Source organism: Tachyglossus aculeatus, chromosome 2 (genome assembly GCF_015852505.1).
Source record: "Tachyglossus aculeatus isolate mTacAcu1 chromosome 2, mTacAcu1.pri, whole genome shotgun sequence".
Classification (NCBI taxonomy): domain Eukaryota; kingdom Metazoa; phylum Chordata; class Mammalia; order Monotremata; family Tachyglossidae; genus Tachyglossus; species Tachyglossus aculeatus.
This window is the reverse complement of record NC_052067.1, coordinates 20,153,276-20,172,714: the sequence shown is the minus strand read 5'-3', so window position 1 is coordinate 20,172,714 and position 19,439 is coordinate 20,153,276. Positions and strand designations below refer to the sequence as shown.

The 19,439-nt window shown below is 41.9% G+C and overlaps 1 protein-coding gene across 2 annotated transcripts in view; it reads right to left on the bottom strand.

Annotated features, from left to right (window-relative positions):
• The window catches only part of CHN2 (chimerin 2), a 242,672-nt gene that overhangs the window by 9,321 nt on the left and 213,912 nt on the right, over window positions 1–19,439 (bottom strand). For both annotated transcript variants that reach the window (XM_038740862.1, XM_038740863.1), the window contains 2 exons: window positions 8,761–8,845; window positions 3,177–3,350 (listed from right to left, as the gene is read on the bottom strand). In XM_038740862.1, the coding sequence (XP_038596790.1) occupies window positions 3,177–3,350; window positions 8,761–8,845 (259 nt within the window). The remainder of the gene's footprint in view (window positions 1–3,176; window positions 3,351–8,760; window positions 8,846–19,439) is intronic.

Genomic DNA, 19,439 nt, shown 5'->3' with positions numbered 1-19,439 from the left:
CTAAACACTATAATCTCCACAACTTTCCTTGACACTCTCTTTCTGTCTTTTATCTCCCTTCCCACTCCCACAGTGCTTTTTATGTGCTAGGGCTTGTGGAGGCTCAGCTCTGGGAAGTGTGAGGTGACCTGTTACCTCTAAGAATTTTAGTGTTATCAGATACAGCTACAGACCCACTAGGGGTCGCACTACCCAAGCAAGACTCAGCTGTTTGCAGGGGGACAGTTGCGGGAAGCATCTATTTAGCTTTTTGTGCATTTTTCATCATGATTTTTTGATTCTTGCTTTTTAGATGGGTTTTAAAAATGCATCCCTCCATCTCTGGCATTAAAATATTGCAGGGTATCAACAGGCTCAATGTACAAAAGTGTAGGTTAACAATGGGCGCAGTGTTCTGGAGTTACAGTGTTGACAACAGGGGTAGTGTTACAGAATTTTTGTTACAGAAATATTGATCATGGGGAATGCTAACAAGTTACAGGGGATTTATCTGAATGGAATGGAGCATGTCAATACCTGAAAGCAGTGATAAAAGCTTAGGTACTCATTCAGTAGTCCCTGAATGTGCTGATGTGCTGCTGGGGGCAGTATATCAGCCCAGTCCAAACTCCTGTGCATCCTTTGGCCACTGCTCAACCCAGGCCCCAACTCAGGAACTCTGAGGACATCTCTGAGTTTCTCAAGTCTTTACTGCCATACTGTCTTTTCTTATGCTAATTTTTTAAAGAAAATGTATGTTGATTATAAGAGTATAGATTTTTGTAGGAGTATGGGCCCTGCCAGGTGAATTAACTAATCTAAGTTCAAGGTAGACATTTTCATAATTAACTCTTTTAAGCCACTGGGATTCTGTTTAATACATTACTGCTATGATATGCAAAGGCTGGGTCTACACTGACTCAACTCAGTGAAATCCACCCTAGATTGAGAACTCACTTAAAACTACCTCCAATATCTGCTAATCAATCAACTGAATTTATTTAGCATTTATAGTGTCCAGAGCACTGTGCTAAGCTCTTGGGAGAGTACAGTGTAACAGATTTGGTAGACATGTTCTCTGCCCAAAAAGAGCTTACAGTCTAGAGGGAGAGACAGACATTTATATGAATAAATAAATTATGGATATGTACATAAGTGCTGTGGGGCAGAAAGGGGTTAAAAAAGGGAGCAAATCCAAGTTCAAGGGTGATGCAGAAGGGAATGGGAGAAGACAAAATGAAGGTTTAGTCAGGAAAGGCCTCTTGGAGGAGATATGGGAGAAGGAGGGGAGAGTAGTTGTCTGTCAGATATGAATAGTAGGTCATTCCAGGCTAGAGACAGGATGTGGGCAAGAGGCTGGTGGAAAGTTAGATGAGATTGAGGTACAGTAAGTAGATTGGCGTTAGAAGTGTGAAGTGTGTGGGCCAGGTTGTAGTAGGAGGGAGCAAGATGATTGAGTCCTTTAAAACTGATGGGAAGGAGTTTCCATTTGATGTAGAGATGGATGGGCAATCACTGGAGGTTCATGAGGAGTGGGGAAACGTGGATTGAATGTTTTTGTAGAAAAATGATCTAGGCTGCAGAGTGTAGTATGGACTGGAGTGGGGAGAGACAAGAGGCAGGGAGGTGATTGAGGAGGCTGAAACAGTAATTGAGTTGGGATAAAAGCAGTGCTTGGATTACCATGGTAGCAGTTTGGATGGAGAGGAAAGGGAAGATTTCAGCGATGTCGTGAAGGTTGAACTGACAGGATTTAGTGACAGATTGGATATGTGGGTTGAATGAGAGAGCTGAACTGAGGATAATGCCAAGGTTACAGGCTTATGGGACAGGAAGGATGGCGGTGCTGTCCACAGTGATGGGAAAGTCACTGTGATGGGAGGACAGAATTTGGGTAGGAAGATGAGGAGTTCTGTTTTGAAAGTGTGAGGTGTCACCGGAACACTCAAGTAAAGATGTCTTGAAGGCAGGAGAAAATGTGAGACTGCAGAGAAGGCGCGAGATCAAGGCTGGAGATGGAGATTTGGGAATCATCCACACAGAGATGGTAGTTGAAGCTATGGGACCAATTCAGTTTTCCAAAGGAGTGGGCACAGATGGAGAATAGAAGGGAACCCAAAACTGAATTTTGCAGGACACCCACAGTTAGGCAGTGGGAGGCAGAGGAGAAGCCCGTGAAAGACACTAAGAATGAGTGGCCAGAGAGATAGGAACCAGGAGAGGACGGTATCAGTGAAGCCAAGGTTGGATAATGTTTCCAGGAGAAGGGGGTGATCCACAGTGTTGAACACAGCTGAGAGGTCAAGGAGGATGGAGTAGAGGCCATTGGATTTGGCAAGAAGGAGATAATAATAATAATAATATTGGCATTGATTAAGTGCTTACTATGTGCAAAGCACTGTTCTAAGAGATCATTTGTGACCTTTGAGAGGGCGGTTTCTTTGGAGTTAAGGGGACTGAAGCCAGATTGAAGGGCTCAAGGAGAGAATTGGAGGAGAGGAACTGGAAACGGCAAGTATAAACTCTCTCAAGGAGTTTGGAGAGGAATGGTAGGAGGGAGAGGGGGAGATAACTGAAGGGACCCATGGAGTCAAGGGAGGATTTTCTTAGGATAGGGGAAACATGAGCATGTTTGAAAGCAGTGGGGAAAAAGCCATTGGAGAGTGAACAGCTGAAGACGGTGGTCATAGAGGGAAGAAGGGAGGGGGCAGCAGTTTTGATAAAGTGAGAAGGGATGAGGTCAGATGCGCATGTAGAAGGGGTGGATTTTGAGAGAAGGCAGGAGATCTCCTCTTGAGATATTGCTAGGAAAAATGGGAGAGTTGAAGAACGGGCAGGAGGAGGGTGAGTACACAACATGAGTTTTCCTTAATGCAAGGTTTCACAAGAACTTAACCCTCATGATATAGGAGAACTGTGAACCTGGGTGGAATTCAAAGAAAAAGGCATGACTTTACAATGGGCTGTGATTTATCTGTGCAGACCAATATTTCTTAGCTGACATGGTTGGCTGCAAATTATATCAGGGCCATTAGGAAATTAAGGTAGTATACTGAGATGAGAAATTTAAGGAGCTTGTGACTTTATCGTCTTTTGAAGTTTTACCTTGTGAACACCATTTCTACAATATATGAGGGTCCTTTCTTTCATTTTTGTGAAAAACAAAGCCACAAATATAACAGGGAAATTTTCCATACCTCTTGCTTCAATTTCTCGGATACATATGTCTACAACCATGGGTCTCTGTATATTGTGGGCCTTCACTAGGGTTGTGAGGTCACAGCAGAACACCTTCTTGATCCTCTTCAGATCAGGTTGACAGTCATTGGGCACATGCTTGGAACATTGCTTGTGTACATTCAATCCACAATCTGTGAATACAGAATTCTGTTAGTTCTCATTAGCATTTGTTTGAAGTCTGGACAAGGATATTGATTGTTTGTTCATTTGCTTTAAAACATAAAATCTGTTTCAAGACCAAAATGGTTTTGGCATATTGCCCCTTGTTTAGCATTGTGAAAGTAATCTTTGACCACTGTTAATAGCTTTAATTAGTTTCACTTTGCTACAACACAGTAAATATAAGATATTCTACTTTAATAGTACATTTTAAACACTTGCTATGTGCCAGACATTGAACGCAGTAGATACAAGATAATCAGGTTGGACACAGTTTATGTACCTAGCAGTGCTCACGTTCTTAATCACCTACTAGCAAGGCACATATTTCATTTGAGGAGAAATCAGTTTCAGTTGCGATGTTCGTTCCAAAGTAAAGTTGCTGCTTTTTAAAAAGAATGGATCTACTGGGGTGTGCAGAGGATGGCTTGTAAATTAGAAAGCACTGAATTTCACATCTGCATTTTAGAATAATTCTCCCAACATGACTGTCGTAGGTTCACTTGTTGGGTTATAAAACAAGAGAAACTAATTATGCCTCTACTGATTCCAATTTGCCTTGATTGCACTTCCTATAAAACATCAAGAAAGCAGTTCCAAACATCACCATAATTTTAAAAAATGATTTACTAAATATGAATTTGATTAGATGAGCAAAATCAAGTTAGGTCTCATCTATTCAAATAGAGGTGACTGTGCATATAATGCATTATCATTCAGGGAAACATAAGGATTTTTTGTCAGTTATTCTTAAGTTACTTCCTTTTATTTTTACTTGGTTCTTAAAACATTTCATATACAGTTAAATACTTGTTTATTTACCTTAATGCAAATATTGATATTTTACAATAGGAGCAGAGTTAAGCTTTATAATAAATAATTAAAATATGGAGCCTTTGGGAACCAATCTTAATGCATGAGTCTAGATGTGTGTGCTTTGTGGATTTTTCCCCTCCGTGTTTAATAATAATAATAATGATGGTATTTGTTAAGTGCTTACTATGTGCGAGGCACTGTTTACAGGAGCAAAGATGAGAGCAAATCCGCTGTCCGGATTGCCTTTGTCCAGAAACGCTCTGGGCATGTTACTCCCCTCCTCAAAAATCTCCAGTGGCTACCAATCAATCTGCGCATCAGGCAGAAACTCCTCACCCTTGGCTTCAAGGCTCTCCATCACCTCGCCCCCTCCTACCTCACCTCCCTTCTCTCCTTCTACAGCCCACCTCACACCCTCCGCTCCTCTGCCGCTAATCTCCTCACCGTGCCTCGTTCTCGCCTGTCCCGCCATCGACCCCCGGCCCACGTCCTCCCCCGGGCCTGGAATGCCCTCCCTCTGCCCATCCGCCAAGCTAGCTCTCTTCCTCCCTTCAAGGCCCTACTGAGAGCTCATCTCCTCCAGGAGGCCTTCCCAGACTGAGCCCCTTCCTTCCTCTCCCCCTCGCCCCCCTCTCCATCCCCCATCTTACCTCCTTCCCTTCCCCACAGCACCTGTATATATGTATATATGTTTGTACATATTTATTACTTTATTTATTTATTTTACTTGTACCTATCTATTCTATTTATTTTATTTTGTTAGTATGTTTGGTTTTGTTCTCTGTCTCCCCCTTTTAGACTGTGAGCCCACTGTTGGGTAGGGACTGTCTCTATATGTTGCCAGCTTGTACTTCCCAAGCGCTTAGTACAGTGCTCTGCACACAGTATGCGCTCAATAAATATGATTGATTGATTGATTGATTGAGAAGTACAATTACGTCATAATAATAATGATAGCTCTTATGACATTTAACAAGTGCCTACTAAATGCCAAAGCACTAGGGTAGATGCAAGATAATTTCATCCGTCACAGTCCTTCTCTCACACAGGGTACACATTCTAAGAAGTTGGGAAAGCAAGTATCTTGTCCTCAATTTACAGATGGGGTAACTAAGGCTCCAGAAGGTTAAGTTGACTTGTCCAGGGGCATAGCTGGGACTAGAACTCAGGTCTCTTGACACCCAGACCTATGCAAGTTTTACTGTCTGAAAGGCAGGGAGATGAGGAAACTGAGATTCAGAAAGATTAAGGGACTTGTCCTTGATCACTCTCCCTGTTCCATGCCCTTCCATGCTCCTTCTTTCAACTTTGTATTTTCAAACTCTGTCTTGCTTCTTACCTACCTGCATAAGCAAGCTGAAGTTCTATACTTAGTTATTAAGTATACAAATTCACTCAGATTGGCTTTTTTGTTTACCTTCACTAAGGCACAAATAGCAGGTCCTTGAGGCATGTCAAGGACTGTACCCAGCCCACACCCACAGTCTTTCCATCGATATGTAACTTGGATATGACCAAGTCCCCAAAGAAGGTCTGCTTACCAGACCCAACTTGACCTGCATTGGGGATGGCAGATAATCCCATGTGACAGTGCCTGTTTGGCCCAGGTTGAGCTTCTTGATTTTTTTTTAAGTTTCTCCCCAGGAAATATAGATCAGCCCTCCACTTGGTTTTCCTTCAGCTCAATAAAAGAGGACTGGAGTTTGATGTGGCCTGTGATTTAGTGAGTAATCCCTGCCAGCTCTTTATTAGCCCCTGACCTGTTCCCACATAGAAACACTAATGATCTGACTTGACCTGCAGCTTTACTGTGGGGACTCCCAATTAGGTTTTTTGGTTTTTGTTTTATTTTTAATTGTTTGTTTTTTCAATGGTATTTGTCAAGCACTTACCATATGCTAGGCACTGTGTCCCACATGAAGCTCACGCAGTCTTAATCCCCATTGTATGATGAGGTAATTGAAGCACTGAGAAGTTAAGAAATAGGGAGGATAGTGGTGTTGTCTACAGAGAAGGGAAAGACAGTGGGAGGACAGGGTTTGGGTGGGAAGATAAGGAGTTCAGTTTTGAACATGTTTAATTTAAGGTCTCGGTGGGACATCCAATTAGGTATGTCTTGAAGGCATGTCTTGAGATTGCAGGGAAGGAGAGAGGTTAGGTCTGGAGATGAAGATTTGGGAATCATCTGTGTAGAGATAGTAATTGAAGGCATGGGAGCAAATGAGTTCTCCAAGTGAGTGGGTGAAGAAGAACAGAAGGGGATCTAGAACTGAGCCTTGAGGGACCCCTACTGTCAGAGGGGGGGAGGCAGAGGAGGAGCCAATGAAAGAGAAGGAGCAGTCAGAGAGAACCAAGAGAGGACAGTGTCAGTGAATCCAAGGTTGGATATAGTTTCAAGAAGAAGGGGGTGGTCTTCAGTGTCAAAGGCAGCTGAGAGGTCTAGGAGGATTACGATGGAGTAGAGGCCATCAGATTTGGAGAGAAGAAGACCATTGGTTACCTTAATGAGGGCTGTTTCTGTGGAGCGAAGGGGGTGGAAACTAGACTGAAGGGGGTCTAGGAGATAATTGGAGATAGGAAGTGGAGGCAGTGAGTGTAAACAACTCTTTCAAGAAGTTTGGAGAGAAATGGTAGGAGGGAGATGAGGTGATAATTGAAGGTAGCCATGGGGTCAAGGGAGGATTTTTTTTTTAGGACAGGGGATACCTAAGCATGTTTGAAAGCAGTGGGGAAGGATCCATTAAAAAGTGAACTGTTGAAGATGGCAGTAAAGGAGGGAAGAAGGGAGGGGGTGAGTGTTTTAAAAAAGTATGAAGGGATGGGGTCAGAAGCACAGGTGGAGGGGGCAGATTTAGAGAAGAGTTAAGAGACTTCATTCATTCAGTCATATTTATTGAGCGCTTACTGTGTGCAGAACACTGTACTAAGCGCTTGGGAAGTACAAGTTGGCAACATAAAATTTCAAGATTTCATCTTGCATTACTACAGGAAACAGGGTGGAGGAGGAGGGGATATTGGAGAGGAGCAGAAGAGATCATGCTTGATGATTTTGGTTATTCTGATGAAGCACGTGGCCAGGTCATTAGGGGAAAGAGATGGTGGGGGCAGGGGGATAGGAGGTTTTAGAAGGGAGTTAAATGTCTGGGATACTGGTGGAGCAATGGGTATGAGAGTGAATTAGGAAGGAGAAGTATTGTTGTCGGGCAGTGGAGAGGGCTGAATTGAAGCAGAGAAGATTGAATGTAAGGCGGACAAGGTCAGAGAGATGTCTGGATTTCCTCCCACAGTGCTCTGCACCTCGTGCAGAGGAGCATTCATTCATTCAATCATATTTATTGAGCACTTACTGTGTGCAGAGCACTGTACTAAGCACTTGGGAAGTACAAGTCGGCAACATATAGAGACGGTCCCTACCCAAAAACGGGCTCACAGAGGAAGCAAACTGTGGAGGTGAACCAGAGTTGTCGGTTAGTGGTATGAGACCGGTGGAGGGACAGGGGAGCAAGGATGTTAAGTTCAGTCATGCGGATTGTGTCAATTTGTGCATCAGAAGAAGGTAGTTTGGGTATGGAGACCAAACAGGGTAGTATGGCTGTAGAATACTGGAGTGGGGTCAAAAGAACAGAGGTTTCTGTGGGGGAAAAGGATAGATTTGCGGATTTGCAGTGTATGGAAAAGACAGTAGGCGAGGAGGTTGTGGTCAGATAGAGGAATTTCAGAACTGGTGAGGGTAAAGATTAAAGTTACTGGAGATTATAAAATCAAGAGTGTACCTAAATTGGTGAGTGTGTGAGGTGGGGTGGAGCAGGAGGTCACTGGAGTAAAGGAGTGAGAAGAGGTGGACATAGGCACTCCCTCTGTGGAGAACATTGTATTAAGAGCTGGACAAAGTACAATAGAATTATTAGACCCTTCCCTGCCCTCAAGAGTTTAGGATCAGGTAGGGGAGACAAACCCGGAAATAAATTACAAGTAGGGGGAAGTAACAGAGTTTAAAGATGTGAGCATAAATGCTTTGAGGGAAGGGAGCACATCAATCATATATTGTCCATGATATTATTTCTGAAAATTGTAAAAAAAAAGTCCACCAAGTAGTTGTAATAGGATACATGTATCCTATCACAGCCATTTTAAAGGTACTGGTTCCTTTACTAATTTAAAAGCAGTAAGAACTGCTCATGCCTGCCCCCTCACCATTTTTCTTCACCACAGGGTGGGCTGAGAGAAAGGAAAGGGAGAAGATAAGGAAAGTTCCCCTTTTCCATCCTTTGTCACACAGTTTCATTTGACATTCAGGTTACTGCCCAATACAGAGGAAACCAAAAGCCTGTCCACTGAGAAGGCAAACCAAGATAATAAATCCGAGGAATCTTTTCGCTCATAGTCAGAAACACTTGTAGCAATTTCCCTAGGTGACTTGTGAGTTCTGGGAAATCAGCCATTTTGGTTAATCTATCACGATTCCGGGCTCTCCACATTTCCAGTCCTCCCTTTGCCCCCCACGCCCCACTCCTCTGTCATACCTTTCTTTACAGAAATGGCAAAATGAAAAAGTTCTGGTTTTACCTGAGCACCTAACTCCCTGAGCGATGAGGCCCCACATGAAGTTGGCACAATATTCACACCAATGTGGTCCTCGAAATGTGTGGACCTGCAATCCAAGATAAAAACAAAACAAAAACAATCAGTCAAATGTACAAAAAGACAAGGTTATCAGGTAGCAGTGGGGGTTTGACATATTCAGTTGGAACCAGTAAATTAGGTAAGAAGGAAAAGACTCGGTAAGAGTGGCAGTTGGCATTAATGGCAGGATTCACTTCTTCCCATGAGTCAGAGTAACTTGGGAAAGTAACTTGCTTTGATCTTTGAAAAAAACAGTCCCCTTCCCCCATTTTTATTAGTCCATCCTAAAGTAGAAGCAGAGTTAGAGAATAGTACTGAAAGCAATAAAAGATCAAACAATCACACCAATGCTCAAATTATTGAAAACCACAACCTTAAAGAACAATGTTCCTGTTGTTCCTTTTACAGATAAAAACAAAATGACTAAAAAGTAACATATAAACAGCAGTTACACAAGGCATTAGACTTGGCAAGCTGTAGGCAGCCAACTGATATGGCCCCCCAATCTTAAATATTGCAATTTTTTTTGAATGAAGTAAAATCATGAGAAACTTCAAAGCTTTGAAAGAATTAAAATTCTGTCAGTACAAAAAGTGAATACATTAGATTGTCTCAGATTTTCTTTATACTACAAAAGATTACCAATACTACATCCCCAAATATTTTTTATTGAATGTGGCAAATACTGCATTAGATTCTAAGTTTCTGGAGAACCGACTTTTGCCCTTTTCTTCTTAAATAAATTCCTTCAGGCCCAATATAGGTTTCCTAAATACTGTGACCTTGGTAAGTAGAGAAACCACTGTTTGCTGTTCTCCCACTCCCTTCTGCATAGCCTTGAATTGCTCACTTTATTCCCCCTTCGCATCAAATCAGCACTTATTCATTCAATCATATTTGTTGAGCGCTTACTGTGTGCAGAGCACTGTACTAAGCACTTATGCACATATCTGTAATTTTATTTATATTACTGTCTGTCTCCCACTCTAGATTGCAAGCTCATTGTGGGCAGGGAATGTGTCTGTTAAATTGTTGTACTGTACTCTCCCAAGAGCTTAGTGTAGTACTCTGCACACAGTAAGTGCTCAATAAATACGACTGACTGACTGTAGTTTAGTTGTTCTCTCTGAAACTACATCTCCCTTGTCATTTAGAGTGTAGGCTGCTCACCAGCGAGAACATGCCTTTTATAATGATATCATTTATTAAGTGCTTACTATGTGCAAAGCACTGTTCTAAGCACTGGGGAGGTTACAAAGTGATCAGGTTGTCCCACAGAGGGCTCACAGTCTTAATCCCCATTTTACAGATGAGGTAACTGAGGCACAGAGAAGTTAAATGACTTGCCCAAAGTCACACAGCTGACAATTGGCAGAACTGGGATTTGAACCCATGACCTTTGACTCCAAAGCCCATGCTGTTTCCACTGAGCCACACATTTAGCATATTGTACCCAGTAATCAATAAACTACTTTAAAATCATAAACTACTTAATTGTTTTTTATTGTAATCCAAACATATACTGAAATCAGTAACCTGGGTTGTTGTCTGTTTGGCAGTGTTAGGCCTAAAGTTGATGGCCTATTGTTTTTATTGTATTGTCAAGAAATCGTGACTAGCAACTAAAAATCAATCAATTGTATTTATTGAGCACTCACTGTGTGTGGAGCACTGTACTAAGCTCTTGGGAGAGTACAATACAACAGAGTTTGTAGACATGTTCCCTGCCCACAGCAAGGTGAAGAAATCCCATGCTTTCATGAAACCAAATGTGACTGTTTTAATGTAACCAAAATGCATAAGCCAGAATTGATCTGACTAGCTTTGCTAAGATTCTGGAAGAGTTCAGTGGTGCCACTTTGCACTAGAACAGCTCCTCCAGGCCTCACATCCCTGGGAGCCCCCAGGGTCTGGACAAACCAATTGAGCTGATGTGAGCTCCACTGGGCTGAGTTGCTCATGGAAATTCCTTCACTCTACCGGCATCACTCACTAGTTCTGAAGTGCTCTTTGGCACAGTCAATCAGTAGTATTTACTGAGCACCTACTGTGTGCAGAGCAATGGAATTTTTGCTGTTGTAGCTGAAGTAAAAGGTGCTGCTGCACATTTGTACATTATTTGTACATATTTATTACTCAATTTATTTTACTTGTACATATTTACTGCTCTATTTATTTTATTAATAATAATAATAATAATAATGGCATTTGTTAAGTGCTTACTACGTGCAAAGCACTGTTCTAAGCGCTGGGGGGATACATGGTGATCAGGTTGTCCCATGAGGGGCTCACAGTCTTATTCCTCATTTTACAGATGAGGTAACTGAGGCTCAGAGAAGTTGACTAGCCCAAAGTCACACAGCTGACAAGTGCTGGAGCTGGGATTAGAACCCATGACCTCTGGCTCCCAAGCCCGTGCTCTTTCCCCTGAGCCATGCTGTGATGTGCATATAGCTATAATTCTATTTATTCTGATGGTTTTGACACCTGCCTACATGTTTTGTCTTGTTGTCTGTCTCCCCCTTCTAGACTGTTAGCCTGTTGTTGGGTACGGACCGTCTCTATATGTTGCCAACTTGTACTTCCCAAGCACGTAGTACAGTGCTCTGCACACAGTAAGCGCTCAATAAATATGATTGAATGAATGAATGAATGAATTTCCTGTCTCCTGCCCCTCCTAGCCACTCACCAGGCCTCAGCTTGTTGTGGATGGGCAATGTGTCTACCAATTCTGTTGTACTCTCCCAAGTGCTTAGTATAGTGCTCTGCACACAGTAAGTGCTCAGAAGATACAATTGATGAATATAATTGATAGATTTGGGGGATTTTCCAGTGTGGCTCTGAGGGATCCTCATCCCAGATGTGTTCTAAACTAGTGGCTCCCTTAATCCAGCTCTGCTTGAATGGTATATTTCCATAAATAACATTGTGAATTACTTTAATATTTTCCTTTTGGAGAGAGTTCCAGCAACAATGGATGAAAATGCAGAATGTGCCCTAGTTTTTATAATCTTATTTACAGCGGCTAAACTGTACCTTGGAAAACCACTGACAAACTTTTTCCATCCTCTTAAGCTTACTGATTTCAAGAACATGCATTTAGAGAAATAACACTTTAAAAATTTTAGGAATCTAACTGAAGTAGTCCAGACGGGAAGAAAATATCCTAGACAGGAAGAATGTCTGTCCAAGAATACTACAGCCTGCATTGCTAGGATATCAGGGGAAGCCTGTCTCATGGTTTACCCAGAATGCTAAACCACACTAAAAAGGATAAGATGATATCAGGGGAGATAAGATATATTAGGCAAACAACACTTGCATGACTGTCCCTTAAAACAAGCAAACACGAAAGCCCCTCAAAAACAAACCACTAGACTTTTAAACTAATGCTGCTATCAGATTTGATTGTTTCCAAACTGGCATGAAATAGTATATTCTTTGTCACAGTTTGCTGTGTCTAGATAGATGGCAGTAATATGAGGTGTTTAATTTATCCTGCATAAGTTTTGACAGGCCAGTGTAAAAACAGTTTGACTATATTTGTAATAGTTGGCATGGGTTTAATTCTTTATGGAACATGAAATACTGCTGTTTACACTAGGTTGTATGTTGACATAAGAACATAAGCAAGACTCAGTTAATGCCATACTGAGTCAAACCAGCCTAATATTCTGTCTCTGAAAGGGCACCCAAGATTCTATAACAGTGTGATGATTGCCTTCCTTACCACACAACCCCAAGTTTAAGGATGAACTTTTTAACTAACACCCCTCTAGACTGTGAGCTCACTGTCAACAGGAATGTGTCTGTTGTTATATGGTACTCTCCCAAGCGCTTAGTACAGTGCTTTGCACACAGTAAGCACTCAATCAATATGATTGAATGAATGAATGAATCCCCTACAGTGTTCCTACATAACTTAGGTACATATCTGTAATTATATTAATGTCTGTCTTCCCCTCTAGGCTGAGAACTTGTTGGGGGTAGGGAAAGTGTCTACCAACTCTGTTGTATTGCATTCTCACAAGAGCTTAGTTCAGTGCTTTTTACACAATAAGTGCTCAATAAATACCCTTGATTGAACATTCCATTATGGACTTCTTGCCTGTGACTGTATCCAAACCCGTGAGTCTTGACATACTTTCTGCCTTGAGCAATTTTCTTCGGTAACAAATTCCAAAAGCTTATCATCCAATGTGTGAAGAGTGTTTCCTTTTATTTAAACCAATCACCTTCAAGCTTCAGTGAGGGCCCCTTTAGTCTGGTGTATGGATTTTGTCAGATAACAATTTTGTGTTGAACTTGCCCACATATTCACCATTATTTTGTAGACATAAATTGTAGTGTAGGCTTCTCCATTCCTGACTACAGTCCTAATCTTTTCAATCTGAACTTTTTCAGAGTTGTTACACCCCACTGATCACTTTGGTTTTCCTTCTCTTAAATTTTTCTTTCCTGAGATGTGGTAGCTAGAGTCAAACACAGTATTCTAGTGCAGTTGTACTATGATTTTATGAGGTGGCAGATATGATCCTTGCAAAGGGGCAGATCCAGGAAGGCTGCAGAGATCACCCCAAGACTTATTTGCTATTTCCACAGACCTCAGAACTATTTTAAATCACTATTTTATATCACTACTCTATTCGGGTTCTGATAAGTCTTAAGCAAATTTGACTCCCCTCTGTTCTCCCCCCGACACACACCCAAGAAGGTCTTTAAGATACTCTCCACAGTGTTATGTTGCAGGTGTTTTGTCTGGCTTTCCCCCCTTCATTAATGAACACAGCAGGTAGGCCCAGTCCTGTTCAACCTACTCCATACCACCATGTTTGAAGAATCAATAAGGAATCTGGAGGTTCCAGTGAAACAGACATCCAGGAACTGCTGTAAACTTTTGACTCTTCTTTTGAGACACACCAGAAGACACACATGACTTCAAATTGCTGTCCAATGCTGAGGCCCAACAACAAACTGAAGAAAACTGAGGTTATTTACAAGCCCATACTCAAGAAACCCTAAACATGACGAAAGATTATTTTGCTTTTAGGCAGTACACTATCTAATGATGTACTGTGGATTGCAAAAAAACAGAAACCAAAATTTCCAAGGCCAGCATTGCTTATCTTTTATCTACCCCAATGCTTAGAACAGTGCCTGGCATATAGTATGTGCTTAACAAATACCATAAAAAAAAAGCAGGGACTGTTTCTAACCTGATTATCCTGCATCTACCCCAGCACTCAGTCTGTTTTTCCCCTAGATTCTAAGCTTCTCGAGGGCAGGGAGTGTGTGTACCAACTCTATTATATTGTACTCTCCCAAGCATTTAGTACAGTGCCCTGCCCAGAGACATATGAGGAGAATGGATGACAGTAGGATACCAAAGTAGCTGCTGAATGGTGAAAGGGGGACCCCCTCCAAAAATGGAGGTCAAATTATTTTAAAAGGCATTAAAGCGGAGTCTCAAATAATGGTGATATAACAGTGAACGGTTCAGAGCAGAGAGCAGCCAGACCAGCCTAGTGGGCAGTTATTGAGAGAAGTGTGACACTGCTTTACAACAGTGGGGTAAATAAAGCAACCCAGAAAATAACTACTTAGAATTTGAAACTTTTGCCATGAGTTCATCAACTTCCCCTCCGTGTTCCTTTAGAATTCTCAAGTAAAAATAATAATAATGATGGCATTTATTAAGTGCTTACTATGTGCAAAGCACTGTTCTAAGCACTGGGGAGGTTACAGGTGATCAGGTTGCCCCACGGGGGGTTCACAGTCTTAATCCCCATTTTACAGATGAGGGAACTATGGCCCAGAGAAGTTAAGTGACTTGCCCAAAGTCACACAGCTGACAATTGGCGGAGTTGGGATCTGAACCCATGACCTCTGACTCCAAAGCCCAGGCTCTTTCCACTGAGCCATGCTGCTTCTCTGCATCTTCTCTGTAGATACCACTGAGTCCTATTTTATTCCTTTCTTTCTCCTCTCCAACCTAATACCACCCCCCGCCACCCACAAAAAAAAAACCTTTCTGGTTTTAGCTGAGAAGGGAAGCATCCCAACCCTTTCAGCCACACTGGAATGTATGATTGCATGATAAGGGCTTACTTGCTATTTTCTGCATTTTACCACTCTTACGTTTGGCCTTTTCACATGAGCACTACTGAATTTTAAGGCAGGTGTGTCTTACAGTGCCCACTCACTTCAAGGTGACCAATCACCTTCATTCCCCTCCCCCTCAACGTTTAAGTATTTTTACAGACTCAGATGATTAAGGCTCATTTCAATTTGGCAAAAATGGCAGCTTTCTAGGCAAAATTTGCTTTTTTGCTCTGTATTTACATAGGCACATGTGAATTATCTAATTCACAATCTTTTATGGTACCTATTTATATTGCTATTAGGTCATGTAACTATTACAGTTTTAAAACTCTACTTTTCGGTCCATTTCAGCATCTTGGATATGAATTAATGCATATGATTTCTCGGAAGCTATATTTTGTTTAATGCTCTTTTGCCTAACACTGTTTTCAATGAACCAATTAAGAATTCTAACCAGGCCATACTAGCATCTTTCAAATGGACAGAGAAATAATATCCACTAATTTCCCTTTATCTACTGGTTTAATGACCCCTTAAAAGGACTCTGGCAGATTAATGAGGCATGATTTCCTTTGAGGAATCATCTTGCTCTCCTCCCACAATCACTTTAAATATTCAGTGCTCACTGATCCCGAACATAGCTGAACATAAGCCCTCTTTTCCCTGACTCCTGTTAGGGAACTTGACTGTAACCTTTGGGCATTTTATTTTCATCCCACCCTCAGCCTCACAGCAATTATGTACATATCTGTAAATTATACAATTATACTAATATCTGTCTCCCCCTCTAGGCGGTAAGTTCATTGAGGGCAAGAAACATGTCTACCAACTCCGTATTGTACTCTCCCAAATGCTCAGTATAGTGCTCTGCACACAGTAAGCACTCAATAACCACCACTGACTGATAACTATACATTCTTCCAATTTTACAGGCACAGGAGTGGATGGACAAAAACTCCTTATTCACTACCGCAGCACTGCTTACAAGGACAGAAGGCCCAATGCTCATCACAGACAAGGACAGCTTTCTAGAGCGATGTGACCCCACTTGACTATTCCTCTGTCCACATTTTGTTCGGTCGGGAACAGAGCCCTCCAAAGCACAGATAATTTTCCAGAATGTGAATCCATCCCTTTTAGCTCCAAATTATGAGAAAAATCACTAACCCCAGCAAAGCCATGAAAAAAAGAAGTGCCTGGATCTAATGACATCCCTGTAGAATTCTGCAAGGAAGAGGCATAAAATTAAATCTTAGAGTTCTGCAAGGGCCTTTCCCCCACTAAAGAAATTCCAAAGTATTTCAAAAGCGACACCATAACTTCTCTCTTCAAGAAGAAACATGAGAGTTGATTGTGGAAACAACCTGCTGACTGCTCTCACCTCACAGAAGCATTTAACAACATCAGTAGACATGCGCTCTGATACCTAAAAGACCCTAAGGCTATTTCCCAATTGTATGGCCAATAGAGTCCCTTCTCTGACCCTCTACCCATCATCATCATCATTATCATCATCACCATCATCTGAGTAGAACTGTGCCACCTAGTTCTGGTTCATCCTATTTTCTGCTGTCAAGATCTCTGGAAACGTGAATTAGAATTTGCTTCTTATAACTCTTCAAATTCAATAGGCTGCAAACATCATTGAAGATTTAGAGGCTGTCAGTCAAGGAATGATTTATGCAATTAATCTTGTTTACTGTGCACTGTGTGCAGATCACTGTACTAAGTGCTTGGGAGAGTGCAGTATAACCGATTTGGTAGACATGCTCTCTGCCCACAATTAGCTTACTGTCTAGAGGGGGAGACAGACAATATTAATAAATTAATGATGGATATAAACATAAGTGCTATGAGGCTGAGGGTCGTGAATAAATGTACAAATTCACGTGCAAAGGTGATACAGAAGGGAGTGGGAGAAGAAGAAATGAGGGCTTGGTCGGGTAAGGCCTCTTGGAGATGTGCTTTTAATAAGAGTTTGAAGGTGGGGAGAGTGATCGTTTTTTAGATATGAGGAGGGAAGGTGTTCCAGGCCAGAGGTAGGACATGGGCGAGGGGTCGGCAGCAAGATAGATGAGACTGAAGTACAGTGGGTAGGTTGGCATTAGTGGAATGAAGTGTGCAGACTGAACTGTAGTAGGGAATCAGGATGGTGAAGTAGGAGGGGGCAAGATGATTGACTGCCTTAGAGCCTATGTTAAGAAGTTTCTGTTTGATGTGGAGATGGATGGGCAAACACTGGAGGTTCCTAACGCATGGGGAAACATGGCCTGAATGGTTTTAACGACAAATGATCCAGGCAGCAGACTTAAGTATGGACTGAAATGGGATGACAAGGGGCTGGTAGGTCAGTAAAGAGACTGATGCAGTAATCTAGGAGGATAGGATAAGTGTTTGGATTAACATGGGAGCAGTTTGGATGTACACGAAAGGGTGGATTTTAGCGATGTTGTGACGGTTGAACCAATAGGATTTGGTAACAGATTGAATATTTGGGTTGAATGAGAGAGATGAATTAAGGATAACACCAAGATTGCAGGTTTATGAGACAGGGAGAACAGTGACAGATGATGATGTTCTGGAAAGATATGAGGCTATGTAGATAATTCTGAATTGCTTTGCAGAATTCCTTTGGGCTGTCAGTAAGTCAGATGAAGACCGAGATTCCATTAAGAGTCTGCACCGTAAATCCTATACCCAATGATTTCCCAAAGCAACATAGAGCTGAATGTTATCTCTTGAGTTTTGCTACTTAGCAGTGATCAACATGCAGAAGTCAGGCAAATAAAAAACAACCAAAACAGTGATGTCACTAGAAATAAGTTAGCTGCTAGCTCTCTAGGAGGGCAACCATAAAATTCCTGAATTCCCTGTTGAAGGACATTCATTCATTCATTCATTCAATCGTATTTATTGAGCACTTACTGCACTGTACTAAGCGCTTGGGAAGTACAAGATGGCCCCTTACTTGATGCCAATTACCAGGCTGACATCACTGCTAGCAGCAGAGCCGAGTGGAACAGGCATGGGCCTGGGAATCAGAGGACCTGAATCCCAATCCCAGAGCCCACTGGGTGACCTTGGGCAAGTCACTTAACTTCTCTTTGCCTCAGTTCCCTCAACTGTAAAACGGGCATTTACTACCTGTTCGCCCTTCTACTTAAACTGTAAGCCCCATGTGGGACAGGGACTGTGATCGGCATGTACCATGAATCAAGAAGGTCCTATTGGAGATTGATCCAATGTGACAAAGACAGGGTATCAAGTTTCCTACCAAATTAAAAGCCTCAAGGCTGATTTCATCAAGCAACCTTCTGTGTAACTGGGAGACCTGACCTGCCAAAGGCACAATTGGCTTCTCTAGCAGTTTTCATGTGTGCCACCTACAAGCCATATACAACATCAGAGTAAGACAAGAACACAAGCAAGGAGGTCTTGGAACACATTCAATCCATCCATATTGTGACAATCTCATCATAGTCAAGTTCTGTTGCGTGGAACATGTGAGGAGAAAGTACATCCAATCAATCAAGGGTATTTTAGCACTTACTGGTGTGCAGAGTACTGTACTAAGTGTTTAGGAAAGTATAACACAACAGAGTTGGTAGATGTTATCCCTGCTTACAAGGAGCTTACTGTCTACTGGGGGGAGGCAGACATTAAAGTAGATGAGGGATAGGGGAAAAAAAGTACAAGAATGTTTACAGTAAGAGCTATAGCGGTGGTGATATCCAAGGAGGTAATGTGGTCTTCCTAAGCAGGGAAGGCAGAACATTTTAAGAGCAATGCCAGTTTAACAGTAGACACTTGTGAAACAGCAGCAGCAGACAGGTCAGCCTGGTAAGTGGCATCAGGTGAGAGCATCACTGTCCTGAAGAAGAGATTTCAGGAATTTGATGGTTGCCCTCCTAGAGGGCTAGTAGCTAACATTTCTTATAACAAGTGTTGTTAGTTCAAGATTGAGTTGGCCAAGATTCTGACTTTTGACGAATGATTTATGCAACCTTGAATTTTACATTCTAACCATAAAGAAGAACTACCCATTTCCCCCTATTTAAGATATTTGGGTTTAAAGTAGTTCTAATCAATATGGTTATCCCTCAATTTTGACGTTGATATTCCTGATGGTAAGAGCCCATCCATGTGTGAAAGGTGGCTGAAATATACCACTGTGTGATCAACAGACCCTGCTGCATCATTTGAACTATAGAGTAAATCCTTGATGGGTCCATGGGTTTTGTCTGGTACTGATCTGTCTCTGTTTTCAAGGCTGTCACTTGACCCATCTTGACCTTTGCTCCAGGAGACATCCCCTTTTTGCTGCACTGTCTGCTGCAGTGGTCTTCCAAAAAACATGGGCAAAGGACATAAAGCACATTTTGTAAAGTTGTGAAATCAACACTGGCTGGTATACCCAGGTGCTGAAAGAAATTAGTGTGTGCCTAAAAGAAATCAGGCTGTGAGCAAGTAAATTTTTTGCTGTTGTTAGCTGAAATGTGATTCATATATGGAAGCTGAAC